Source organism: Fundulus heteroclitus, unplaced genomic scaffold (assembly GCF_011125445.2).
Source record: "Fundulus heteroclitus isolate FHET01 unplaced genomic scaffold, MU-UCD_Fhet_4.1 scaffold_36, whole genome shotgun sequence".
NCBI classification, from domain to species: Eukaryota; Metazoa; Chordata; class Actinopteri; order Cyprinodontiformes; family Fundulidae; genus Fundulus; species Fundulus heteroclitus.
Genome location: NW_023396770.1, coordinates 900,082 through 926,981, shown reverse-complemented (window position 1 = coordinate 926,981; position 26,900 = coordinate 900,082). Strand labels below are relative to the sequence as shown.

General features: G+C 47.9%; 4 protein-coding genes across 9 annotated transcripts; 2 read left to right on the top strand and 2 right to left on the bottom strand.

Moving 5' to 3' along the window:
• Positions 1–26: 26 nt before the first annotated feature.
• brf1b (BRF1 RNA polymerase III transcription initiation factor subunit b) lies at positions 27–26,890 on the top strand. 2 transcript variants are annotated; one of them, XM_036130508.1, is made up of 19 exons: positions 27–191; positions 2,039–2,245; positions 13,666–13,746; positions 13,814–13,987; positions 14,607–14,638; positions 14,715–14,787; positions 21,532–21,681; positions 21,769–21,862; positions 22,569–22,695; positions 22,965–23,004; positions 23,086–23,181; positions 24,096–24,413; positions 24,624–24,685; positions 24,771–24,852; positions 24,917–24,969; positions 25,795–26,057; positions 26,133–26,184; positions 26,279–26,444; positions 26,530–26,890. In XM_036130508.1, the coding sequence occupies exons 2-19, from the start codon at positions 2,062–2,064 to the stop codon at positions 26,559–26,561; spliced, it is 2,079 nt and encodes a 692-aa protein (XP_035986401.1). In that variant the 5' UTR covers positions 27–191; positions 2,039–2,061; the 3' UTR covers positions 26,562–26,890. The 2 variants fall into 2 exon arrangements, with proteins under 2 accessions (XP_035986401.1, XP_012729789.2); XM_012874335.3 differs by having other exon boundaries at positions 28–191; positions 26,276–26,444.
• LOC105934394 lies at positions 2,464–12,496 on the bottom strand. Of its 4 annotated transcripts, XM_036130507.1 has the most exons (22): positions 12,327–12,496; positions 12,193–12,254; positions 11,604–11,711; positions 11,407–11,534; positions 10,099–10,242; positions 9,950–10,027; positions 9,680–9,850; positions 9,305–9,401; positions 9,007–9,230; positions 8,755–8,920; positions 8,466–8,674; positions 8,205–8,322; positions 7,916–8,118; positions 7,318–7,435; positions 7,029–7,198; positions 5,661–5,758; positions 5,469–5,584; positions 5,173–5,401; positions 4,051–5,105; positions 3,810–3,977; positions 3,645–3,764; positions 2,464–2,526 (listed from the first exon to the last, which is right to left on the bottom strand). In XM_036130507.1, exons 1-22 carry the CDS (start codon positions 12,350–12,352, stop codon positions 2,513–2,515), a joined length of 3,822 nt encoding a protein of 1,273 aa, XP_035986400.1. In that variant the 5' UTR covers positions 12,353–12,496; the 3' UTR covers positions 2,464–2,512. The 4 variants fall into 4 exon arrangements, with proteins under 4 accessions (XP_035986400.1, XP_021178142.2, XP_021178144.2 ...); XM_021322467.2 differs by having other exon boundaries at positions 3,645–3,977; positions 12,327–12,495; XM_021322469.2 differs by having other exon boundaries at positions 3,645–3,977; positions 11,604–11,699; positions 12,327–12,495.
• LOC105934338 (BTB/POZ domain-containing protein 6-B) lies at positions 15,446–19,926 on the bottom strand. Of its 2 annotated transcripts, XM_036130509.1 has the most exons (5): positions 19,785–19,926; positions 18,425–18,701; positions 18,109–18,199; positions 17,916–18,034; positions 15,446–16,606 (listed from the first exon to the last, which is right to left on the bottom strand). In XM_036130509.1, exons 2-5 carry the CDS (start codon positions 18,661–18,663, stop codon positions 15,574–15,576), a joined length of 1,482 nt encoding a protein of 493 aa, XP_035986402.1. In that variant the 5' UTR covers positions 18,664–18,701; positions 19,785–19,926; the 3' UTR covers positions 15,446–15,573. The 2 variants fall into 2 exon arrangements, with proteins under 2 accessions (XP_035986402.1, XP_035986403.1); XM_036130510.1 differs by lacking the exons at positions 17,916–18,034; positions 18,109–18,199.
• wu:fb97g03 (myb/SANT-like DNA-binding domain-containing protein 4) lies at positions 16,671–17,489 on the top strand. The gene has a single exon (XM_036130512.1). It carries the CDS (start codon positions 16,759–16,761, stop codon positions 17,161–17,163), a length of 405 nt encoding a protein of 134 aa, XP_035986405.1. The 5' UTR covers positions 16,671–16,758; the 3' UTR covers positions 17,164–17,489.
• Positions 26,891–26,900: the final 10 nt, after the last annotated feature.

Genomic DNA, 26,900 nt, shown 5'->3' with positions numbered 1-26,900 from the left:
GATTGGCTCCGAAGTGACGTCACAATTAGGCGCCAGTACAGGAAGCTAAACAAAGATCAGAAGCAGCATCTAATAATTGATCCTTAATCCGGGACTGGTTCCGGTTCTGATGGATTAAACATGAAACCCAGCCGCTAGAATTCGGGTCGGATTTCGCGGGTTCTCGTGGTTCTGATCCGGTACTGAACTCGGTAAGTGGGCCGTTCTGCGGGCCGTCGGTGGTCCAGCGGTTTGAGACGGTCTCTCTGACAGGTCCGGTTGTGGGTTCGACTCTCGGTCAGGGATGATTGCTCTACAAGTGTGACTTTAATTATCTGAAGGGATTGTTTTCTGCTCCGATGAATCCGTCCATATGGAACCAGAACCGAACCAGGAGCCGTTCTGGTTTTCTTTTAGAGTCAGATTGTGAGTTTATCAGAGGATCCTGGCGGTCCAGCTGGGAACTGAACCGCCAACCTGCCTGTTTTAAGTCAGGAAGCAGCTTTAACTCTTGTGTTCAGACGGAACCAGGCTGACAGGGATCACTTTGTAGAAAGTGTCAGAACCCATGATCAGCCAATCAAACAATGCAAACAAATCTACAGGAATAATTCTTATTTCTGCTGAACATCTCATATTAGCAGGTTTAAGGTTAGCTTCTCTGCTTTTGTTCTGCATGTTTATTCCTGATGAAGATGCTTCTATCTCCTGTGATTATAGACAAAGCAGGAAAGGTTTTCTGCTCTGATAATTATAGACCCATTGCCCCAGCAAGTACACTGCCTAAAATCATTAAACTAATTATCTTACCTAAATCGATTGTCAAACTAATTTGACTAAAGTCTAAACATGGCACTGATCTGTGCATATGTGGTCTAAAGGAAGTATTGAGTAGTCATAATAGCAAGAACTCTACGATCTTTCTGTTTCTTACATGCCACAAAGGCCTTTGATCGTGTAAACCACAAAAAACTAATATTTCTAAAATTGAGTCAAGCTGGCGTACCTAAATATAGTCAGACGTCTGTCTTATTGGTCTGCCAATTAAAGCTGCAGGTCAAACGGGACAGCAGTGTGTCTGCATCCCTCTGGGTCAGTAATGGAGTCAGATAAGGAGGCGTCCTGTCCCCTGTTTGATCAACCTTCATATGAACGACCTTTCCAAGCAGTTAAATCTGTGTAGAACTGGCTCTATGGTTAATGTATGCTGATGACTTAGTGGTTTTTAGTCCATGTTCAGCAGGTCTTCAGAAGCTGCTTAACGTAAGCTTGGTACACGGGGAGCTACATGTTAAATTCAATTATTCCGATATGTTGCACTAAAGAAGATAAATATAGAGGTGTTTCCCTAATTTAAAGTTGTCTGGGATCTTACGAAATGTCTCAAGTAAAACGCGACAGACCGTCTATCAGATGATTTACCGTCAGGTTCCAACGTTATTTACTCAAGATGTTGATCTAATTAAATTAAACTGCGCTTTAGATCATATTGTCGCTCACTGTATACGGCACAGCTGTGGTGCAACCACTAAACAGTCTTCAGGGATTTAAGGTAGCTTATAATGATGCATTAGAACTTTTGTTAAAGAAGCCCAGATAAAGCAGTGCCAGTGAACTGTTTGTCAGCTCATATCAGCTCTAAGGAATCTTACCTATAAATCTATTTGCTGACTAAATGAGTCCAATAATTATCCGACTGTTGATTAATATTGAATATAGTGCAGTGAGATATACATCTGTATGTTGGAAACATTGGTGTGACTGCCTGCTAAAACATTAGGAGTCTTATTTTATTTTGTGTACTTTTATCCTTTTCTTTTTCATTGATTGTTTTATGTGATTTGGACCACGAGTCCATTATAAATCTAACAGCTTTTAACTCTAAAGGCTCACTTTGACTGGTGTGCGCAACAACCAGGGTTAAAATCCTAACCTTCCCTGATTGCAGTAACAGAACCATCTCACCAGATGTTCTGGTTCCTTCTCCTGACATTTCATGCATGAGTTCTGGTCACTTCTTAAAATCAGTTGAAATGATCCGATCCCTTCTCACCCTCAGGCACCAACCCTCTGACCGCCGCTATGAGCTCCCGGGTGTGTCGGACCTGCGGGGGGTCCGACATCGACGTGGACCAGGCCCGGGGCAGCGCAGTGTGTACAAACTGCGGCGCGGTTCTGGAGGACAACATCATCGTATCGGAGGTCCAGTTCGTGGAGGGAAGTGGAGGCGTGTCGTCCGCAGTGGGACAGTTCGTCTCTGCTGACGGTGAGCCCAATTCCCTTAGCTCTGACTGTCAGGACCAGAACCAGCAGCACCAGTACAGCCAGTTAAAGACTAGAAACGCTGACGTGTCCGAGGTCCAGCTGATAAAAACCTCTAATAAGCTCAGTTTTCTCTGAATCCTGCTGGCTGAACATCCAGCTGTAAACTCTACAGCCGTGCATGACGACACGTCAGGACCCAAAGAACAGGAACCAGAACAGTTGACTGACAAATATTCTTTATTAAACATTAGGATGGAGGCAGCAGTGATCAGAGCCGCCCACCTGCAAAGAGACAGAATCAGGTTAGAACCTCTAAGTCAGGATTCAGTTACACTTCATTCTCACAGCTCAGGTTCAGTCTGAGTTGAACTGGTTCTGAACCGCTGCTGGAAAAAGTTCTCAGTTTCAGCAAAGATCCAACTGGCCAAATGTTACTCCAATAAAAGTAAAAGTAGCTGTCCGATTACTCAGGTCAAAGTATGGGAGTGTGTGCTTTCAAAAACACTTAAGTATGGAGAAAACCAGAATAATTCTCTCAGTAACAGAGAAGTCAGGATTCCAAAATAAAAAAGGATTCTAATATGGCGACTGCCAGGAAAGCTGTTATTTTGTTCCTAGTGCCTCATGTAAACGTCCTTTAAAGCTGTACTTTCCACATGTAAACTCCACTATTCATTAGTAGGTTCAGAGTTGCAGCAACTATGTGTAACATTGATTTTAGACACACTGTGTTGTAAAATAAACACGTTTTATCACAGCTTCCTGTTGATGCCAGGAGCAGCCATGTTGGATCCAACAAACGATTTTTAACATTTCTCTGACTTTCTAAGGGGAACGTCTGACTATACCGACCCTTACAGTTGATTTTTATGATTGGAAGCTGGGATTTCTGATTGGAAATTGAACGCAACATTAAAGTATTGGTTTCCATCCGTCTGATTAACTGGGAAACTGGTTTGGTTATTTAGGTGACCTAGTCCCATAGGTGAAGATCGTGTTAAATGGACATTAAAGGTAGAGTCAGCGATTTTTCCGGATGTTTCCCCAAGTCCTTTTTTGAATTACTGCACTAAACCATCTTACCTGCTCTTCCGCTCCTCAGGTGGAGAGCATCAAAAGAAATCTCTCAAATCCTCTCTGGTCTTATTTCTTTCTACTGAGGCCTTCTTCTCATAAACATGAACGCGGTTTGCTTTTTGTGACCCTCAGCCATGTTCAAAGTGTATGGTGAGAGCGGTGGAGCTACAAAGAACAGCTAACCGCTAAGCTAGCCACTGAGGTAGCCGCTAAGCTAACTGGCTACAGGGTAAGTAACCATGGTGACAGGTGAACCTGAAGCTACCTGGTAAGGAGCTTCAGAGACACCTGGCAGGAATCTGGTGGAGGCAGTGTGTTCGTACCTCTGATGATTCCTTGGTGAACACTGGTTCCATACAGACCGGCTTCACCTCCACAGTCTGTGCTGTGGATCAATGATTTTGCATCAGAACCAGTTTGGTCCGTTTGACGATTGACTTGTCCTGTGGTTAGGGGACTCGTCCCCCCTGTTTGACGATTGACTTGTCCTGTGGTTAGGGGTTTGACTCCAGTATTGGCCAGTCTTGGGTTCTTGGTTAATGAAGGAGTTGGCAGAATGCCATCAGAGTGCTCCTGGTTCTGTGAAGGCTCAGACGGGTCCCGAGCCTTGAACCTCACTGCAAGACCAGCTGGTTTCACTCTGATGAGGTAAGATCCTAATGGGAAAGGTATCAGATTTTAGGAGGAACAAGCTAGAGCATCACAGATTCATTGATCATCAGTTCTTACCACACTTTGGAAGAACAGGTCTTTGAGAAGAACTGGATTCCGGTTTTTGTTCATTTGTCTCAGCCCTTAAAGGCCGGTGCTCCATTTGGCCAGAGAACTGAGAAACCTGTGGGCAGCTGTGCTTCACCTGGCTGGGAGAAGGATCAGTTAAGTTGATGACCAAGGACTGATCCAGAACACTCTGAAGAACAGGTTCCTGCATAGGTGTGGAGACACCTGGTCTCTCTGGGATGTGTTCTCCTGGTTGGGACCCTCTGTTCTCAGTAGTTTGTCGATAGAACCAATAGTTCCCTTCACCGAGAGGCGTCATACCAGCGACGTACTTGGAGAGGTTAGGACTTTGGAAGTCCGTCAGTTGAACAACGGGCTTTTGGTTGAGACGCAGTACAGAAGAGACAAACTTGCTGGGAGGTTTCACTCTGACGTTCTGCACTGCTGACTGAATATTCTGTTCAACTGGTCCAAGTCCTTCCATATTTTGGACATTATGGAAGGGTGAAGTTGTCAGTTTGCTGTAGAGAAACCTCTGCAGGAGGTCAGACTGGTGTGGGACAGCACTTTTACCATCAGCCGGATGAAGCATTTCTTGTCTGCTTGGCTGGGGGAGTTCATTCCCCATGTGATCTGGTGGCTGCTGGAAAGTAGGGTGTTGAGGGGTTTGAGTTGGCTCATAATGATACTGAGGTTGGTAGACTGGGTTCTTAACCTCACCGACTGCCATCCCAACACCTGAGGACCCATAGAGGCTTAAAGTTGGCTGCTTTTGGTCTGCAGTGCCAGATGAGGAATCAACTGAAAGACTCTGGAGTGATGGATGGTGAGCAATGTCTCTTTGACCAGAAACGTGCCGAATCCAGGGTAGACCAGTGCCCTTGGTGCCTTCAGGGAACTTGTTCAGACTCACACGTGTCTGACTTGAGCTTCCCGGGTTTCTACTGACTGGACCTTTGGGAATCCTGTGAAATGACGCTAAGGTCATATACCCTTCACTCGGCCCTCCCTCAGAGTTCTCTACTGGAGCGTTGAGGTTTTCCACATCAGTTAATGGATAAAACCTGGAGTGAGATGAATGATTATTAACAGATTTTGTTTTGTCTGCAACATTAATCAAAGAAGACTTACCGAGAGACTTGCTGGGTTGCTGTTTTTGAAGAACGGTCCGGGTTTGAGGAGGGGAGCATCTTGTTTTTTCCTCCCGGTACCGTGATGAAGCGGCTCTTTCCTGGTTTGGGTCGAGGCACGAAGCTCGGAAAAGGCAGGGTTCCCAACGGAGATTGGGTTAGGTGGAGCTTGTCGGATGGGGCATGGGTATTCTCTGGATGCTGATACAGACATGGTTTCTTCATGGAATCTGTCAAAAGAGAAAATGTTAACTCTTTACCTAAAACCAAGTCATCGTCGTTGTAAAGACCCCTGACCTCTTTGGCTCTCGACAACCCTCACTGATCCAATTCCAGGAGTCGGTGAGGCGAAGGTCCGGTCCAAAGAAACTCTGTTGACCGCACTCAGAGGATAGAAGCACCTCACCGTTACCCTGTTAGAGAGTCAGAAGTGTCTTCAGGACAGTTATATGTCACTCACCTTAATGATAGTGGTTCACAGGTCCTTACTTGAACTGAGGTTCCCTAGAGATGAAGTTCGGCCCGTCTGCAACCAGGAGTCGTTCTTGGAGAATCTCGTTCTCGTAAACTATGTACCATTCCCCGACCTGTTAAAATGCTTGTGTTAACAGACTTTACACATCTTCACCATGACTGATGGTGGGACTTGGTTCATCACCGTCCTGTCTACAGATGTCCTGCTGTTAACAGACAACTGGCTCAGAGCTAGAAGGTTCTCTTCTAGATATAGTCACTATAACAGACGAGATTAGATCATCCTTTACTAGTCCCACAAATGGGAAGTTCTAAATTGACTGAAAGTGGACAGTACAAAATAAGAGCAGCACCTTTAAAAAACAAAATTTACCTAGAGATACGAACACAATCAGACAGCCGCACACAACACACCCATATGAAAATGTAATTGCACTTAGCAGAAAACCACCATGCCTGTTTTATGTGTGCATTTGTTAGTTAGTTGTCGGCTACAACAGTTGTATTGAAGAGTCTAACAGCAGCTGGAAGAAAAGACCCGAATCCTTCCTTCACACATCAGCAGCAACAATTTGCTTAAATGTTCCTCCTACAACAGCTATGGATGCCTAAACTCTGTTCTTTTGCATAGAAAGTACTCCTGGACGGGTTCGCCCATTTTGTCTTCCAACCCCGAGCTGGGTGCAGCAGACCAACTTTGCCACATGCTTGGCAGTCAGGATATCGCAGGCTTGTCAGAATTTCACATACAGTCGGTCTGTATGTCCACCAGCACACGGTTGGACAGTGGACCCAATTATTTTACCGTGTGTTAGTCTGGGTTCTGTTGTTCCAGAGCATGACTGACCAAACTGCTCGTGTTGAATGTTGACAAGCAGCTTATGGTCTCCATGGCCTCAACAGACCCTTTTACACTTGTCTGTTCTCTCTGCTGTGAAAACCACAGGACATCAGTGGTGGACCTGCTAATTCTGGTATTTTCATGGTAAATCCCAATCTGACTAGAGGGAGCCAGGCAGAAAGGACACCAACGTCTAAGTTCTCTTTTCCAAAGTCTTTCTGGTTGGATGGTCAGACATGTACAACAATGGCTTGCTGGATGTCTGTAGGGCTCTGGATGCGTTTATCCTGTTCCTCTAGGCAAAAAGTTAAGAAAAACTAGTCCTGCTTATGAATCAAGGAGCCTCTACGGTTCTGTCCAGCTCTGAGTTATTGGCCATCTCCTGAGATCATCTGTTATCGTTGAATCTGTCTGTGACCGTGTCTTCATGCCTAGTAAAGACTTCCCTCCAAGAAGATGGAATCTGAATAGTTTGAACCTGGGAATGAGAATCAATTAGCTAGAACCTTCCTTAGTCCGTTACCCACAGAAAACATCCGTACCGAGGCTCTGGTTCCACAGGAGTCCACCATAAATTCAAACAGGACTCTGGAGCCATCAGTCTCCTTTGGTTTGCAGCGTCGGTCCAGCAGAGAGGTTCTCTCAGGTCTCACCATGGGCCACGTGGAGGTCGGAGTCGCCACCACCGTCATGGTACCATCTGCTGAACAAACTGAAGCCAAAGGTTATGAGCTTTAATGCGGTCAGGATGGGACAATGACTACATCTGTCATAGCTCAGCATCAATCAAGTCTTCACAGCTTCCACTGGGTCCTAGAGGAGGAAGGTTACCGATCATGTCTTCTGTTCTGAAGAGGCATCGCTTGGAGGTGGACGCCTGGACCGCTAGTGTTTTGGAGTCTCTTAAAAGAAGCTTAAATGTTCCATAAAAGTTTGACAAGTTGATGCCCTGGAAGACAAAGAACAGCAGAGACGGCTCTACGTCAGTTCATGCAGTCATGTTTCCTCACAAACAAAACCACTTTAGTACAAAGCTGATGGTAGAACATTAGTGTCTTCAGGCAGTTACTGGATCATCCAGCAGTCAGAACGTTTGACAGGATACCTCAGATTAGATTACCTGTGATGGCACCACCTACCGTCAAAGTTGCTTTATTTACACCCGTAGGTGTAAATAACTTTTTAACAAAAGGATCATTCTTAGTTTCTATTCAATTGATGTAAATCCAACAGTTTCTTCATGTTCACTGTAACAGCTGGTGCTCCTGAGGGAGTCACGGTCAACTGTTTAACAGTTAAAGCTCTACTCTTTATGATCCTGCACCAAGATGCTGGAAGTTTGGTGGAAACTGGCCAGTTAGGGCAGTTCTCCTAGAAATGACGGGACGTTTCAGCCCACCTGTGACAGTGTCGCCTCACGGACTCTCACCTCATAAGTGTATCCGACAGAGAAAACGGGGACGTCCAGGACGATTCTGTGGCTGTCGTTGTGGAGGCGGTATCCTCTCTGGGCCACCAGCTGCTCCGTCAGAGGCTTGTGGTCGACTCCCACTTCCCAGAGACTTTGAGACGCTCCGATGATGCTGAAGGAAATTCCTCCGTCCAAACAGTAAGCCGTTATCTCTTGAGGGACTTCAGGGAGGAAGGCAGAAGGTTCAGTAAACGGTGGACCGTGTTCAGGAGCATTTAAAAAGCTCCAGGCGTCCGGTCGTACTCACATGCGTCAAAAACTTGTGCTGTGATGAGGTCCTGGTGGTAGTAGGACTCCCTCTGGGGCAGGATGGTTAAGGTGAGGTTTAAATCGATCGAGTACTGTACTACACTTCCACCCACGTTCTGTTGCAGAGACAGGAATGAAACCTACATTAGTTAAGCTGTAATAAAGCAGCAGCGTCATTACCAAGAGGCCGAGCCGATAGTAAAGATGAGATTAACAATAAGAGGTGGCTGGTAGAACCATTAGAAGACCGCGGCCTCACCGTCCTCTGCACGGTAGGGTCGTTGAAGGGTAGTCGCAGCTCGTAGGCTTTGCTGCCGTTCAGGTGAACAATCGGACCGACGCTGAGACCCTGCTCTGGTTTTCCCAACATCAGCGGATGCTGTCCGTTGATCCAGATGTCCTCCAACATGACATCCGCTGGAATGTTCCCCAGGTAGACCTTGAACTCCTGATGCTCACCAATGGTCTCTGCAGGGAGAAAAACCTTAAAGGTCACCCAGAAATCTGCAGTGGCAAGAATCGGTTCTTTCCTGATCCGGAAAGCTTACGGTTGAGGCTGAACGGTGTCCTACGGATCAGCGGCGTCTCAAGCACTTTGAATGTTCTGTGTTTGGTGTCGACGCTGTGGCCATCATCAAAGACCAGAGAGAAGACATGTTCATACATCAGGAGGGCCGTATAAGACTCCTGGTAAACATTTTTCACCACCAAACTCTGCAGAGCAGAACAAATGAGAATAAACATCCATTTCATCAAAGCCAGTGGTTTCCAGAGTCAGACCCCCCCCCCCCCCACCGTACCTTCCTGAAGCCTCCTTCTGACCCGAAAGGAACTCCGATCTTCACCATTCCTCCTTGGTGAACCAGGCTGAGCCCTCTGGAGGTGGCAGAAGCTACATCCAGCAGGAAACCCTCCAGTCCCAGACTGAAGCTTCGACTTTTAAACTCTGCTCCCTCCACAGCCAGAGCGGGTAGGACCTGAGGGACGTCCCAGAGCAACCGAGTGCCATCAAACGATCCTGAATCTGAGAGGAGAACAACCCAGACCATCCTGAGCTCTGGTTCAGACTGCACCCCCCCACATTCTGCAGCCACTTACTGAGCGTGCAGGCCATGGACATGTCAGTAATCACCAGTACAAGCTTCTGCTTAAAGAACAGAGACACCTGGACAGTCTCTACAGGAACACCATCAACCTGACAGAGGAACGAGATGAGAGTCAGGAATTTGAACGGATGTCAAGAAACATCCGAATCTTCAGTTCATCAGGTCTAAAACGACTAGATCACCTAAAACTGTCCCACCAGTCTTTACCCCCTTGGGTTTTAGGTGGATGCTTTAGAGGACACACCGTGGTGGTTCCACTTTTACATTTAAGGTACAGAAAATGTCTAGAACTGATGTTTGCATGAAAGGGGACTATTGGGTCCGGCCATTAATGAACATTATGAAACCCCTGATGTCTGGTACCCACCATGGTGACCTCAGAATGTGGCTGATTGAAAGGAGATCGAAGTACCACCCTCTGAGAGGTGGCCACCAGGCTGTAGCCCCACCTCTCTGCCTCTGGGACGGACATGGAGGTGGTCTGTCCGTCGCTCTGCAGGAACATCAGCTGCCAGGAAGAACTGGCCGTCCTCTGAGCCTGAAGGCCACAAACCGTCACACCTTCATGAGCCTGAACCGTAGCCTATGAGCCGAGGCGACAACCATTGCCGACCAACTGGACCGAAGGGCGACTTACCTTAAAGAAAGCTTCCTGCCACGCCCGTCTACCCTCCACCCCCTGACCGCCACATGAAGAATCTCTCTTCACGTTGACCTGACAACAAACCAGAGCTGCTCAGCCAGATGTTTGGCAGACAGCTCCAGCTGTGGTGGACGCGCCCTCACCTCCATGTAGTCCTCCTCACAGGTGACCTCTCTGTGGGTCCAGCTGAGACCAGGACAGACCGCGGAAACAGACCGGCTGCTCATCGCGCCGCCACCGCCGTCGTTCAGCATCACGTTGAACTTAAAGGTGAACACCTCGTCGTTCTGGAGACAGAAACACCTTAATGGGAGACGGACAGGTGGACCCACATGGTCCTAAAACACGTACCTGGTCCCAGGTTGGGGTCTGAGGGAGTTACTCTGCTAGAGCAGCGGCCCTCAAACTGGGGTCCCCGGACCCCCGGGGGTCCGCGAATCACAGGTTGGGGGTCCATGAAACGCATTTTGAGGCCTGAGGATTAGGGCTGAACGATTTTGCAAAATAATCTAATTGCGATTTATTTTAATATTGCGATTTAATGCGATTTTTTTTTCCAGTTTAATTTAACATGTATTTTAAAATATATACAAACAACAAATCAATTTGTTTCCTCGCCTTGTGGATTAGTTGCTAAAAGAGCCGCAGCATCTAAACTCAGAGCAGAAATTATTGCGTTCTGCCTACGATATATTTCAATCAAAATTGCAATTTTGACTTTTCTCTGCATTAACCACAAGCAACAAAAATGTTCTCTAAAAAAAGATGTTTGTAAAGAAGGACTATTTAAAAACAAGAACTTTTAATGTTTCTATTGATCAGAATATTATTCAAGAGAACAGCTTTTAGTTGATTTGGACATCAATCCTTGTTGGACATAGAGTGTAACCAGTCTATGTATTAAACTGATTGACCAGAACTTAATGCTATGTATGATTATATAAACTCTAAAACAAGTAATAAAGTTAGATTATCTCACTGCTGCAACTGTCTTCCCTTCCATGTGGAGGCAAACCCACTTTAAACATTTTACCAACACCTAATGGACACGTCTAATTCCCTAATTGTTACATAGCCAAAAATTGCAGACCTCTGCGTTTTGGAAATTGCGTTTTTTTTAAATTGCAATTATATTGAAAATGCAATTAATTGTTCAGCCCTACTGAGGAGGCGTCTGGGTTAAGCTAAGTAACACAACGGACAAATATTTAACTCCGTTCACTTCATCAAGTAAGTAAAAGCCAAATCAGCTAAAATTAGGAAGTATGACAAGAGCTACATGGATAATGAGGATCTAATCTCTCTCATTATTTATACATACACAAACACAATTCCTAAGCTGTTTAAATTACTATCAGCATGAGGAATCTAAGAGGGTCCATGTTGGCGCTGCTTGGGACTCCCCCTGGCCAGAGCAGTCTGAGCCCACCTGTGCTGGAGGAGCGGACTACCTGGTTGTGGGTGAAGCAGGAGTGAAACGACGCTCTGAGGACGGTGGAGCCGTCCACCCTGAAGGCGCTGATGGTGTAACCACAGCGTGAGGCCAGCTGCGTGCTGATGGCGTGGACGCCGTCATCGTCTAAACGAGGACACGCAGATGGTGAGAGCCGGACACGCTAAGGCTTCGTGTTCAGTGACTAGAACTGACCGACGGCTTCAAAGCGAGGCGTCTGCACCGAAGCAACACGGATCCACAGGTAGCGGTCCCGACACTCTGTCTGCACCAAACCTGCAGACAGAAAACCCGCTGCAACACCTGTGGGTCAAAGGTCAGCAGTGTTCAGGAGACCAGGTGGAGCTGCTGCGTTTCCTCCTGCAGACTCAGATCTGGGTTCTAGAGACCAGGGGGAACCAGAAGAACCGTTGGAACGGTTCTGTGAACACTGACTGAACCAGTGGAATGAGTCATTCAGATTAAAACAGTCATCTGGCTTTGATTCACTTGACAAGAGATGAACTTTTGGTCCCGGTGTGTTTAACGGACCAACAGTTCCAGTTTGAAATGACTCAGATGTTACTGATCCGTTTAAATGTTTAAGGGTTTGGATGTTAAACATACAGATACTAAAGTCCAGGAGGAGGAAACGCTGCAGGTGGAAATCTCCATGGGTCACCTGCTGCAGGTGGAAATCTCCATGGGTCACCTGCTGCAGGTGGAAATCTCCATGGGTCACCTGCTGCAGGTGGAAATCTCCATGGGTCACCTGCTGCAGGTTAACGTGTGTCACTACAATTACCCTCCGACTGGCCCCCGACCCTCGTTTGTCTCATGAAGCAGCCGCAGATCATCAAGAGGAACCTGGAACACAGAGCAGCACAGTTGGGCTTTTACCTGCTCAGGTGAGAGCAGAGACAGTCCAGGTAAACTCACCGCACAGTGAACACAGAAGCTCTCATGGTGACGCTGGAAACTCTCTCAGCTGGAAGCTCGTCTCCACTGAGGAACGTACTTGGACTCAGCAGCCAGGTGAGCTAATCACCTGGTTGGGATAGTAACCATGGAGACAGTCCAGGTGAGGCTGCTTGAGGATGATTGTAGCTGAACCGGGCCTGACCAATCAGAGGACTTTTTTTTTTTTTTAACCTCGGAGTGGCCATCGCTCTGTTAGTACTATCTTTGATTTGTCAATCATACAATTCAACCAATTAAATCAACGACTGAAGGCAACATGCTAGCCAATCAGAGCTGGAGAGGGGCGGGACACTGAGTCAGACATTTATAGCCTTCAGAGATGCAGCAGCTTGGCTGTGGTCACCGTCGGTGTCGGTAGAGCGGGATGGATATTCGGTCTGATTACCAAATAATTTCTGTTGAAACATCAGCATTGAAGTCTAAACTGGACTAAACATTCAGGCTAGGAGGGTTAGCTAGACAGCTAGGAGCACTAGGAGCTGAACCAAGCAGGAAAACTGCCAAACTGAATTACATGCAGGCAGAAGGAACTCTGCCTTGTTCTGATCCTTGTTCTCCTAGCTGTTGTAATTACAGAATCTCTGCTAGTATGAATTTTTACTTCAGTGTTCAGCCTGACACCAGCACTCATGTTTATCAGCATGTAACTTAAGCTTGACTTTTGAGTCAAGATACAGCGCTACAGGTTCATTGATGATGTCAGATCCGACAGATTTGACTCATTTAAAAAATAAATTGACCAGTAAAATGAGTTCAAGGAGATGCCATTTTATTAAAATGGTTTTAGTTTATATATTTTGTAAGTAATTCTTTCTAAAAACCAACAGATGTTGTGAAAAGCTTCCCCAAAAACTGCCCATAAGCTATTTTTGTTCCAGCTCAATGTGTTCAAAGAAGCTTAATTGGGTGGAAAGCTGCCTAACCTGGCAACACTGACTACACTATTGCTTTTTGTTTGTTCGTTTTTTTAGATTTTGGGATTTCTCTCTCAGCACTGTAGAAGTAGTCACAGAGTCACTGTTCAGCCTGAAGCATATAAAATGTTTTTTGAAAAAGTGTGCCCCCCTGAAAAAATGTAATATGTAATGTGTTTCTGCAGCCGGGTCTGATAACTGTTATTTTAAAAATTGTTGATTGCTCCGCCCAACATCCCTCAGCCGTGGTTTCTGCTGAGCTTTGACTTTCTGACCTTCGTCGTCATAATAGTCCAACTCTCCTTCAAATAATGATCCATTCAGAACCGAACCAGAACCTCTGTACTTTGGGCTGAGGTTTAAAACCCTGTGTTTGTTGCCAGGTCCGGTTAAAGCTCCTCTCCTCGGTTCTGGTTTCCACACCGGTGTCGGAAAAGAGTCCAGAGCCCAGACGCTGCAGAACGGTGAGTTCAGGACACGCTTGCAGGTTTCCTGGGACGTCTCCAGGTGTGACGAGCTACCTGTCTGCAGGTAAGCGTCAGATCCAGCAGCTCGGCAGCCAGCTGCAGCTCAACCAGCACTGTCTGGACACGGCCTTCAACTTCTTCAAGCTGGTGGTCAGCAAACACCTGACCCGAGGACGCAGGACCGAGCACGTCATCGCCGCCTGCCTCTACCTGGTGTGCCGCACCGAGGGCACGCCTCGTATCCTACCTGCCACCCTTCATCTTACCTTTCAATAGACGGGTTTTATTTTAATCAGAAATGTGGAGAATTACAGAGTAAATTATTAACATCCAGCAGGAGTGATTGGAGGAAAACAGAGGAAAACAGAACCTGATGTCTGAAAATAATGCAGGCAGAATTTTTATAATTAAGACAAAAAAAACATTTGAATGACCAAACTGAATAATTTTTAAGTATAGAATTCTAGATTAAAAAAGCAGTTCTTACCACTTTCTACATAAATGAAATAGAAATAAGGCATTGAAAATGTTTCTACATTCTTCAAAAATGACATTTTCTACATTTAGAGATCATTTAATTTATAAATCTTTACAGAGAAAAATCAAATCAAGAGGCTGTAACCATTGTTTTATTGGCTGTATAGTCCCACATCTTCCATCCCAGCCCAGATTTAGCCTTGGTAAATCGGATCAGCAGCTCCAAACGTCTCATCAGAACCCATCAGTCCAGAAGAACCTGTTCAGATTTTAAGGAATGGTTCAGTCAGTGAACTGATCCGGATCCTGCCACAGAGAGCAGCAGAACGGCAAGTTATGCAATATTTTCCCACCCGGTTCTTTCCTGAACCAAGCCTCAGACATGCTGCTGGACCTGAGCGACCTGCTTCAGGTAGGACCGACACCAGAGCAGCCGCTGGCGGATCCTCTGAGCTCTGGACCAATCACGGTGTGCTTTCTGTGTCCAGGTGAACGTCTACATCCTGGGAAGGACCTTCCTGCTGCTCGCCCGGGAGCTGTGCATCAACGCGCCCGCCATCGGTGAGACTTCCTGTCACCATCACAGGTCATGTGACCCGACACAGGTGGCCAGACTCACCTGGCACAGGTGGCAAGACTCACCTGGCACAGGTGGTCAGACGATATAGAAAAAAAGCATATTGATAAAATAGAAATCATATTGATTGATATCGATAATTATTAACAAATTTAAAACATAAATTTGAAGTGCAGCCCTGGCCATTTTATGCTGTTGCTTAGCAACCTATTTTTAGATACAGACACAAACTCTGAATTCAAACTCAACCCTTTATTCAACCAACTTTTTACCAAAACTGTAAGTTTTTAAAAATAAAAAAGAACGCGTGCTCTCTGAACTGTGAAGGGGGCGGAGCCTTCTGGGTCTGTGGTGTGATTGGTTAATAGGATATAATGATGTAATATTAACCTACATGAAAAACTGTTGTTCTATTGAACTTTTTTCTGTTATCATTGATAAACTTCTATAGATTTATATTCATCGTTATTGAATTATCGTCCAGACTCACCTGGCACAGGTGGCCAGATTCAGCTAAACTAATTCACACCTACCGAACTGCATTTCCCAGCATGCTCTCTGCTGAAGGAAGCTCTTTACTGTTTCTACAGCGACCTCTGGTGGCCGCTGGTGGAAACTACGAGATTAAAAACAAAAAACACGTTTTGACTTTCAGTCACACAAACTTTAATGATTGAAACACTTCAACCAGAACCAGAACTACTAAATCTATCAGAACTATTTCTGCCAACACGTTTAGCACCAGAATCTACCAGAACCACCACCCGGGTTCAGCAGTAGAAGATCAGTTCTGGGATCTGGCCGCCCTGCACGCCGGTGCCGTTGGTGCTGTCTGAGGAGCACTGGAACTGGAAGGTCACCTTCCCGCTCTGCACCTCCGTCATGCCCTCCTGTCCAAAGTAGCTGAGCTCGTTGCCGTCCAGCACGGCGCTGACCGTGTAGAAGGTGTCCTGCTCCACCTGGACCGGGTGTTCGAACCAGACGGCGAAGGTGCTGCTGGATCCGTCCGACAGGAACTTGGTGAGGTTGTGGGCCAGGAGGGTCCCCTGCCTCTTCAGCTCGATCCTCACGCTGTACTCGGCCTTCCCGCCGCTGGAGCCGTACAGGCCCAGCCCGGCCATGAAGATCCGCCGGTCCACGGCGAACTGGATGCTGTCGCAGCGCCCCCGGTAGCGCCACTGGTTGCTGCGGTAGGCGGACGCCTGGAAGCGGTGGCAGCGCTGCGGCGCCAGTCCCACCCGCTTCCCCACGGGGAAGTCCAGCTGGGGTTTGTTGGTGGCCGTGTACCACAGGAAGATGTTGTGGGTCTCCGTCAGAGTCAGCACGTCCGACTGCGCCGGCCCGTCTGCGAACTCCTGCAGAGACATGGAGGGGATGCGGAGCAGGTAGAGGGCCTTCCCCAGGGCGGCGCGCTGGTTCCGCGGCGTCACCGCCAGGCCCTGCCGCCGGCACTCCGCCGCCGCCCAGCTCAGCGCCGCCTGGAACACCGCCGCCTCGCGGACGTTGAGCGTCTCCCTCTGCAGGACGATCTCCAGCGTGGGCCGGTCGATCTCGCAGAAGCCGTCGGAGCGCAGCGCCAGGTCGGCCTGGGCGTCGATGACCTCCCAGCAGCGCTGCGTTAGCTCCGCCTCCTCAAAGAGCCGGCTCTGCGACAGCAGCACGCAGGCGTTCCTCGCCTCCAGGCTCGTCTCCAGGAAGCCCACGCACGCCTTCGCCACCGCCGGCACGATGTACTTCTTGGCGGCGTAGAGCGTGGCGAGCACCGTGTCGGCGTCCAGCTCCACCTCATCGCTGTACATGTACCTGAGACACGAGGGACAGACGTTAGAGACGTTAGAGACGCTAGAGACGCTAGAGCCGCTAGAGACGTTAGAGACGTTAGAGACGCTAGAAGCCTGGTAGTCACAGCAACACATCATCCATCAATCAATCTACAGAGGAACCAGGACGTCTAGATGTTACGGCCTGGACAGCCGTGGCTACAGAGCAGGTCCTCCATCTATTCAGTTCTGTCCGAATCAGGGCTGGAGCTCCAGACGGAGAACCTGGAGCTCCAGACGGAGAACCTGGAGCTCCAGACGAAGAACCTGGAGCTCCAGACGGAGAACCTGGAGCTCCAGACGAAGAACCTGGATCTCCAGACGGAGAACCTGGAGCTCCAGACGAAGAACCTGGATCTCCAGAAGGAGAACCTGGATCTCCAGACGGAGAACCTGGATCTCCAGAAGGAGAACCTTGATCTCCAGAAGGAGAACCCGGATCTCCAGACGGAGAACCTGGAGCTCCAGACGGAGAACCCGGAGCTCCAGACGGAGAACCTGGAGCTTAATCAACCGCAGTCGTCTTCTTCCTCGTCTTGACAGTTTAACTAAGTTTCAGATCCTGAATGATCTCCAGCTTCTTCAGTGACAGAGTCGATATTTACTCCTCTGTGTGAGAACTTTTACCAGAGCTGCTCCGATACCCGGATCAGATATCGGTACCGTCTGGTACCGTCTGGTACCGTCTGGTGTTTCCAGACACGAAGCCTGAAAGGCTGCTTTGGTCTCTTCAGGCAGAGTTTAGTTCCTCCTGGTCCAATCAGAACCTCCTGAGTTCTGCAGCCCACCCGGAGGAAGAGATGTTAGAACCCGATAACTTCCCCGGTCACTGCGGGGCGACTAGAACCTGCTCAGAACCTCCAGCAGAACCAACCGGACCTCAACGCCTTCAAGAAGCTTTTCCATCCAGTTTTTTAATCCACATCATTCTGGATTAAAACCTTCTGAGAATCTGGATCTTTTCTTCACCAGGAAACCAGAATCTTCTCAAATTAACACAAATTAACTCTTTAATCTATAAATATTCACCGTGTTGAATAAATCTGTAAGTAAATCTGAATTAAATGAACGCGATAAATATAAATATAATCTAAAAGAGATCCAGAGGTCCAGAAACGGTTCTGAAAGAAAGTCTCAGCCGCTCTGGACCAGAACCTGCCTGAATGGGTCAGAACCGTTTACAGGGGTCAGAACCGTTTACACGGGCCTGACCGGGTCTGAATCCTCGCTGCTCAGCTGGGAGTCAGGTCCAAACGGTCCTGGTTCAGAACAGTTCTGGTACCGGGACTCACTTTAACAGGGTGAGGAACGCTGCTGGTTCCACGTCTGGGATGTGGATCTGCGCCTGTCCTTCTGCCAGGTCTCCGTAGAACATGGCTCCAAACACGGAGCTGCCCACTGCCAGCACGTACTGAAACACAGACAGCAAACCGGGTCAGAACCAGCCACAAACACCACACAGAGAGTCCAGGGCCGGTTCTGTACCTTATGGGCCGGGACCGTCTGGGTTTCTCCTGGTGGACCCACGATGAAGTGGATGTCTGCCATGTGCTCGTTGTTGAACATCAGAGCGTTCCTGAGGACCAACAAACAGACAGAACCGGTTCTGACCCGCTTCACCTGTCACCCTGCAGCGGTACCAAAGCGGTTCTGATGGCTATGAATCAGTATTTCCTGTCTCGTCCCTCAGAGGGACAGACTGGGTTTTGAACCGGTAACCTTTGCTGAGATCAGCGCTCAGAATCTGCTGGTTCTGATCAGTCAGCTGATCCGGACCGGGACCAGAACCGGAGAACCTCACCTCTCTCTCAGGGTGGGGTGGGCCTGCCAGCCGGGCCTCTCCTCGCCGTCCTCCTCCTCTTCCTCCTCCTCTTCCTCCTCGCCGTTGTTGTTGGAGGGAGCGGCGATGCGGTCGTCATGGCGATCAGCCGACTCCTTCGCCTCGCTCAGCTGGATGAAGCTCCTCTTCGTCTCCTCCTCTTCCTCCTCCTCCTCCTCCTCGCCGTGAGGAAGGCTGGTGGAGAACAGCTCCGCTGCCATCTCCTCTTCCTCCTCCCGGCCTCACAGCATGGCGCCTCCTGTGGGACGGAACCGGAGGGTTAGGGTCCATCAGAACCAACACAGACATCCTAGAACCCGGAGGTCCGGTCAGTTCTGCTGGTTCTGCAGGAACTGACTGGACCTGCAGCTCCTTTCCACGTCTTTGGTTCTGGACTCTTTGGTTCTGGACTCTTTGGTTCTGGACACTTTGGTTCTGGACACTTTGGTTCTGGACTCGGTCCAGGCTCGTTCTGCTCCGTTTAACACGGAAAAGGGCAGAGATCCGATCCAGAGTCCCGGTGGTTCTGACCCGGGGATGGTTTCTGTTCTCCACCATGACTGCCAGAACCAGAACCTGCTCGGTGGCCGGGTTCTGAGGTGGTTCTGTGGTCCAGATGCTCCCTGGAACCCGAGGCTGGTCCCAGGGAAGAAGATCCCGGGTCAGAACCGGGGGAAGCAGACGGAAACATTTCTGTTCGGACCCACTGCCTACAAGCTAAACCAGAACCGGTCCAGTTGCAACTGGAAGGTCAGCTCCATGTTCTGGTTCTGGTTGTGGTTCTACCTGCAGCGGCCCATGTTTCAGTGCTTCCCATCCGACCCATTTCCTCATGTTTACACATGAAAAGCTGGACAAGTTTGTTCTGGGAAATTCTGGAGAACCGAGCCGGACTCAGTGCATGAGGCTTCAGGTCCGGGCAGAAAGACTGCATCTGGGTCCAGGACGGAACCGAACCGAGGACACGGTATGAAGGATTGATTATTAAAGCTGCTGCATGCAGCAGACCTGAATGTTTGGGTTCGCAGGTTCTGGTGTCATTAACGCATCGATCGGAACCGGGCAGCTACTCTTAGCTGCAGCATTTGGTTTCATCCCGAACAAACGGATCCAGCAAACATCGGTTCCGACTGCACAACAGAACCTACGGGTCCGGTTCGGTCTCTTAAGCACCAGCTGCAGAACAAAGGTTGATGGTTCGGTTCCGACTGGTCGCTGCTGGTGCAGCATGACGGCCCGGGTCAGTACCGTGCATTGATATCAGCGGCGACCGGACCGGACCGGACCGGAATGGACCGAGCCGGTCCGGTCCGTGCAAAGCTCACGCGTGAACGTGCGTTACCTTGTGGACCCAGTCTGGTTCGGTCCGGATTAGAACCTCTCCTCGCGCTGCTGTCCGCCTCCCGCCGCCATCTTGGGTCCAAGAGCTTGTTTTTCTGGGCTTCTCCAGCAGGGGGCGCAGCATGGAGCGGCCGGCCAGAACGGTTCTGGTTCCGGTGGCGGCTAATTTATAACACATTTATCAGCATTAGCACAAAGCTGCACCCAGAACTCTGCCATCTGCAGCCGTATAATAAATATGTGATGAAAAAGTAAAGAATATGTTTTATTACGCTGCTCGGTCAAAGCAATAAATTCACTGGATTCTTTTCCCCATTAATTAGTAATTAATGCACATGTTCCTTTCAATCAGCGCTCTAAATAAAAAATAAAATAAAATTAAGTGCTGGTACGCCCCTTAATGTCATACAGACATGATGGGTAATATATTTATATAGATTTTATCAGTCTATAAATCAATAGTTTCATTGTACTGAAATAACAAAGAACAAAGGCAGATGAGCAAAGTGTCATGAAGCGACTTTTATTGAGTTCAAGACTCATGGTGTTAATATGGACATGAAAAAAAATCCATCCATCCATCCATTTTCCAAACCGCTTTATCCCTCATGGGGTCGCGGGGGGTTGCTGGTGCCTATCTCCAGCATTCACTGGGCGAGAGGCGGGGTTCACCTGGACAGGTCGCCAGTCTGTCGCAGGGCAACACAGAGACAAACAGGACAAACAACCATTCACGCACACACTCACACCTAAGGACAATTTGGAGAAGCCTATTAACCTAACAGTCATGTTTTTGGTCTGTGGGAGGAAGCCGGAGTACCCGGAGAGAACCCACGCATGCACAGGGAGAACATGCAAACTCCATGCAGAAAGACCCAGGGGTGTACTCGAACCCAGGACCTTCTTGCTGCAAGGCAACAGCGCTACCCACTGCGCCACTGTGCATCCTGAAAAAAAATATAAAACATAAATCTTAGACTTAAATTTCAATAAGCTTATTACTGTTACAGTTTCCTTCTGTAACATTAAGCGAGAGGAGACGGCAGAGACTGGAAGATAAAACAGCAAGAAGCAGAGAACGTGAGCCATGTTTGGAGAACATTTCACTCCATCAGGAATTCATAAGCGCCAGTTTTAGTACTTAGAATAATTAAAGTTTAACGGCAGTTTTTTTTTTTTTTTTTTACAAATAGTCATTTTAAAATGCAAAATGTCAATAATTATTTAGGAAACAGTAGTCTTCATCGAAGAATAACGGTGATGACCTACTTTAGAATTAAGATATCTATCTATCTATCTATCTATCTATCTATATATCTATCTCTATATATAGAGATAGATAGATAGATAGATAGATAGATAGATAGATAGATAGATAGATAGATATATATGCACGTTTACATACATTATACAAATATACTCAATGGGGCAACTGTGGCTTGATGGGTGGAATAGTTGTCTTGCAATTGGAAGGTTGTGGGTTCAATTCCAGCTTCCCCTTTGTCACATGTCAGTGTGCCCCTGGGCAAGGCACTTAACCCCAATATGTGTGTTGGTGCATAAATGTGTGTGTGTTAGTGAGAGTGCTATGTAAGTTCAGTCCATTTGCAAATATGCATACATTTATAAAAATATATATATATTTTTTTTTTTATATATACCAGAACATATATTGCATATTTACACACCTATATGTGCATTCATACACTTAACCGGTCCTACAGTGACTCGTCTTTCCTCCTCCTCAGACCCCTGCTTGTACATCCCTCGCTTTGCCCACATGTTAGAGTTCGGAGGCAAGAACCACGAGGTTTCCATGACGGCTCTTCGTCTGCTCCAGAGGATGAAGAGGGACTGGATGCACACCGGTCGCCGACCGTCTGGGCTCTGTGGAGCAGGTAACGCAGGAAGGTTGTCACCATGACGACGGCAGTCACCAACATGTAGACCATGAGAAGAAAAGCACCTCTGCTGCTCCTCCTCAGCTCTGCTGGTCGCAGCCCGGATGCACAAGTTCCGTCGTTCAGTGAAGGACGTGATCAGCGTGGTGAAGGTCTGCCAGACGACTCTGAGGAAGAGGTGAGTGCTGCAGCAGATCCCTGTGGAGTCCTGTAGATCTCGTTCAGTGGACCATGGTCCTGGTCAGTCGATGGGATCCAACTCAGAATGGATCCCCTTCCAGAGGATCACAGATGATCTTACACTGGATTTCCTGGGAAATATGGAGATCACAAGGACTTACAGGACAAAAGATGCCAGAAGACCCCAGCCAGTAGATCCTAACAGACCCCAGCCAGTAGATCCTAACAGATCCCAGCCAGTAGATCCTGACCAAAACTGATGCTTCTAAGTAAACATTAAAGGCATATAGATGCATAACCATGTGGCTCCTTGCAGATAGACTCAGTCACCAGACCCCAACAGATCCCAGTGAAACCATCTGGATTCCAAAGGATCACAATAGATTCCTTTTAGCAGATTGCAGGCCTCTACGGGACAGCATGTCCCACCCAGAAGGTCATAATAGGTCTCAGGAGATTCCACTCATTAGATCTTGTGCTGATTTCCACATTCCCCTGTAGATTTAATAGATTAGGTACAAGAAGACACGGGTAAATCCCAGTAACTGGATTCATGTTGCAGCCAGTAGATCCTAACAGATCCCAGCCAGTAGATGTTATACTAGCATTTACTGCTAGATTAAATTTGATAAATCACGGTTCATAAAGGTTGGACAGTGGGTTTTGGCCAATCAGATCCCAGCTCCCTCCTACCTTCCCTGCAGGTTAACAGAATTTGAGGACACGCCCACCAGTCAGCTGACCGTGGATGAGTTCATGAAGGTGGATCTGGAGCAGGAATGTGATCCTCCGTCCTTCACAGCTGGACAGCACAAGGTCAAGATGCAGCAGGTAGATCTCCCAGCCTCTGATTGGCTCTTTAAACATTCAAAACGGGGCCAATCAGCCAGCAGCACCCAACTACTGAAGAGATATTGGGCTTTTATCAGTGAGGTGGTGTCATGTGCTTCTAACTGTAATGCACAGATATGTGAGTGAGCTCAGATAAAAGAATTATGAGCAAGTAAACTATTTAGTCTTTGTGGACCTCATGTCCTGTTCAGCAAGGGCAGACAGCTTTAGATCCAACAGTGAAGTGGATTTAATGTGTTCCTCTGCAGCTGGAGCAGGAGCTGGCCAAGAAGCTGGACGAGGTGGAAGGTCAGTCTCCAAAAAGCTGAAACATTTTCAGGAGGCAGAGGGAACCCAGTGAACTGACTCGCTTTGCTTTTGTTCTGCCAGGAGAGATCAGCTGCTACACGGAGGAGATAGAGACCGAGCTGGAAAAGAGCCGACCCAAACTGAGGGGAATCTACGCCGCCTACACCAAAGAAATCGGTCCGTAAAGAACATCAGGAACCCTTAGAGAAACATCCACAACTGCCTTCATTAAGCAGAGCCAATTCAGACCAGGTTACACACAAACCCACTTTTACAGCAACTAGAACTCCAGCCGAACCAGAACCAGAACCAGACTTAACATGAGGCTAAGAGGACCAAAGACAGACATAAAAACACAGAAGAACAGAGCCAGGAATGGTTTTCTGAGTTAATAAGAGCAGATAATGCAGATTGGAGAACAGGAGAACTCAGCAGAGAGAGAGAAATAGACCCTGATGTCCTCCAGCAGCCTAAGCCTATAGCAGCATAACTATAGAGGTAGCTCAGGGTAACATGAGCCACTCTGACTAGAAGCTTTGTCACAAAGGAAAGTTTTAAGATTAGTCTTAAAAGTAGACGGGGTGTCTGCCTCACGGACCAAAACTGGGAGTTGGTTCCACAGGAGAGGAGCCTGATAGCTAAAGGATCTGCCTCCCATTCTACTTTTAGAGACTCTAGGAACCACCAGCAGACCTGCAGTCTGAGAGCGAAGTGCTCTGTTAGGAACATACGGGGTAATCAGAGCTCTGATATATGATGGAGCTTGATTATTAAGGGCTTTATACGTTAGAAGGAGAATTTTAAATTACATATATCTAACGAGTAATATTACAAAGGTGACAGAACAACGTCCAAGAAACCTGTTGAAGATGGGATTTAAATGACATGTTCTTACATTAAGGTTCTTTATTTTATTACTGGAGGCCATCCAGAGAGAGAAACCGTCCAAAGTTTCGTCCTCCAGGTTTTAAATGTAGTAACTCAGTGTAGAAAGGCCTGAGATGAACGGTTAGTGGAAGTTCTGCTCCTGGTTTGCTCTTTAGTCCTAAATCAGAGCACGAGGAGAGTAAGTAGTTCTTTCTTGGTTTTAGATCCGGAGGATGAAGCCGTCCTGTCCTCTACCTCTGACCTGGAAGAGAAGGAAGGAGATGATGCGGACCTCCAAGCGGCTACGCAGCACCTGACGCAGGACTTCCTGTCTCAGGTGATCCAGGAGGAGGGGCCGGGCAAGAGGACACCCGACGGTGTTTACAACCAGGAAGCAGCACCAGAAAAGGAGGAAGTGGACGAACGTCCCCAGGCCATTCCTCTGTCCTCCATCCTGGGAAAACTGCCGAGCCCCGCCAGCCTGGGCCTCCAGGAGACCTTTCAGACCTTCCATAAGTCAGAACCACCAGAGAATCCAGATGGTGAGTGGATAACTTCACCATCAGTTAACTATCAGTTAACCACCATTACACCAATTAACCTGTTAATATGGTTACATAATCAAGTAATTATTCATTTTATCAAAGAACCATCGGTGAGGTCACCATAATTAACGACTAGCATCACAGCGTTTAATCACAGAGGCCCGCTGTGACATCACAGATCCAGACTGATGCTGTGTTGTTTTCCAGAGGAGCCGGCCCAGACTGGAGAGCTGGATCTGGAAGGTATCGACGACCAGGAGATTGAAAAGGTGAGCTCATGCCGGCGTCGTACACGAGGCCGACGTACATCGCCTCGCCTCACAGACCCTTCTGATTGGCCGTTTGCGTCTGCAGTACATCCTGAACGATAAGGAGGTGGAGGTGAAGACGGAGCTGTGGATCAAGCAGAACGCAGACTACCTGAAGGAGCAGAAAGGTGAGGATCAAACGTTGGTCGGTCCGTATTGATGGTTCTGGATTGACTGGCTCTGTGTTTACAGAGAAGGAGGAGAGGATAAAGAAGGAGAAGGAACAGGGCACCTACAAGGAGAAGGTGAGTTAAACACGGGGTCTCCCAGGCTACACCCCAGGGACTACCATGTTTTTAGGACCATAAGGCGCATTAAAGATTGTTTCCAAGTGGTTATTATGACTCTGCACTGCAAAAAGTGAACTAAAAGTGAGAAAAATGTTGTATTTTTCCTTTATTTGAGCAGGTAAATAAGACTACTGCCAATGGAATAATGTTTTTGCATTTAAAATACAAACAATTCATCTCTATCATCTTATTTCAAGTGGATATTTAATTATCTTATTTTAGGGTTAAAAATACTTATTCCATTGGCAAAATATTTAGCTGCTAAAATCAAGGAAAATATACTAATTTCAAGAAAATTTTACTCACTTTCAGTTCACTTTTTGCAGTCGCTTCACGTCCACAGCTCTCTATCGTCTCTGTCAGGAGGAGAGAGTAGCTGCCCTGTTTTTAACATAAAGCCAAAACTAAACTTTTATACTTAATTAACTTACCAGGTTTATTGTTGCTAGCGCGTTCTCCAGGCTGCCTGACATGAATGCACTTCTAGTTTAGACATTACAGTCAGGCAGTCTGGTAGACAGCTCAGGGGTCCTACAGTGTACCGTAATGCTCCTAATATCCATTGACCAGAGCAGCCTTCGTTGATAACCAAAGTCGTATTTACACATTTTAACAGATTTATGAGGACATTACCACATAAAATCAGTCAGTAACATAACAGTGATCAGATATAAGCCCCATGATTAATGTTTTAGAAGATTTAAGGGTTTTAAGTTCACCCTGTAGTCAGGAAAGTATGTTGATTGTGTGCTCTGACGTCTGAGCCGTCTGTCTCTGCAGAAGAGGCGGCAGAGGAAGCGTGAACAGATCGAAGCGGCGACAGCGGGCGAGGCCATCGAGAGGATGTTGGAGAAGAAGAGGATCTCCACCAAGATCAACTATGATGTCCTCAGAGACCTGAACCAGAGCTCAGGGAGTCTCAGCACGCCGCCCTCCGAGCCCACAGAGGGCGCCGCCACGCGTAAACGGCTGAGCCGGCGCCGCAGGAAGACCAGGGACGTCAACGCAGAGCTGTCGGCCAACGCCACCATGATGACGAAGAAGTACCAGACATGACCAATCGATCATCTGCAACCCGGACCTGATCCGTGATCGCTAACCTGTTCTTCCTGTTCCAGGTTCCGTCGCCTCATTTCCTCCTCACCGAGGAAGAGGAAGGACGCCCCTCAGGTAAATGCTCCTGATCCACCTGTAAACCGAGTCTTACCTGGTCTACCTGTGCCACCCTGATGGACAGCTTTGCCTCTCGGTTTGATTTCAGGAGGAGCCCGCTGCCGCCATGGAAACGGACTCAGAGGCGGTGCCTGAAGCTCCTCCTGAAGACGCCCCAGACGCCGGGCCCGCCCCTGCTGATGCTCCGCCCCTTTTGGACACGGAGGAGGAAGAGGAGGCGGAGGAAGAGTGTGTCAGTGCGCTGCAGCTGGTTGGAGGTCAGTCCAGAGCTTTTACTCTGAAGGAGACATTTGCTGTTCGCGGTCAGAACCGATAACGGATCAACCTGTTGGTGTTTTTCAGATTACGGCTGTGAGGAAGAGGAGGTCTTCTAGCTCCGCCCACTGATTAAGCTCCGCCCACCGGTTATTAAGCCCCGCCCAGGCAGCCGGGCACCTGCAGATCGAGAAGATAATCCATGATGGAAGCACCGGAGCAGTTCAGACTCTTTATCGATCTCTGATCAACGGACCGGTTTCAGCTCGTTTTATCAGAACCGTCCATTTAGAGACGACTTTGGACCGACCAGAACCAGAAAACCGAGGCAGTGTGTGTGACTGTGTGTGTGTGTCGTCGTTAATGAACTCGTTGTGTGACGTGTACCAATCAGAATCATGATCCAGAACATTCCACCACAATAAACGGACTCTGAAAGTCCAATCGGGTTCTTGTTC

Bases quoted from the DNA above. Each gene is read 5' to 3' on its own strand.
- LOC105934338 (XM_036130509.1), bottom strand. From the start codon at position 18,663: ATGGCAGCGGAGCTGTTCTCCACCAGCCTTCCTCACGGCGAGGAGGAG. The intron at 18,200-18,424 runs GTGAGGTTCTCC...GTTGGTCCTCAG, and splicing joins CACCCCACCCTGAGAGAGAG to GAACGCTCTGATGTTCAACA. The intron at 18,035-18,108 runs GTACAGAACCGG...TCTGTGTTTCAG, and splicing joins AGACGGTCCCGGCCCATAAG to TACGTGCTGGCAGTGGGCAG.
- LOC105934394 (XM_021322467.2), bottom strand. From the start codon at position 12,352: ATGAGAGCTTCTGTGTTCACTGTGCG. The intron at 8,323-8,465 runs GTGAGGCCGCGG...TCTCTGCAACAG, and splicing joins ACCCTACCGTGCAGAGGACG to AACGTGGGTGGAAGTGTAGT. The intron at 7,199-7,317 runs GTAACCTTCCTC...CTTTGGCTTCAG, and splicing joins CAGAACAGAAGACATGATCG to TTTGTTCAGCAGATGGTACC.
- wu:fb97g03 (XM_036130512.1), top strand. From the start codon at position 16,759: ATGTTACGGCCTGGACAGCCGTGGCTACAGAGCAGGTCCTCCATCTAT.
- brf1b (XM_012874335.3), top strand. From the start codon at position 2,062: ATGAGCTCCCGGGTGTGTCGGACCTGCGGGGGGTCCGACATCGACGTG. The intron at 22,696-22,964 runs GTAGATCTCCCA...GTTCCTCTGCAG, and splicing joins ACAAGGTCAAGATGCAGCAG to CTGGAGCAGGAGCTGGCCAA. The intron at 26,445-26,529 runs GTCAGTCCAGAG...GGTGTTTTTCAG, and splicing joins TGCGCTGCAGCTGGTTGGAG to ATTACGGCTGTGAGGAAGAG.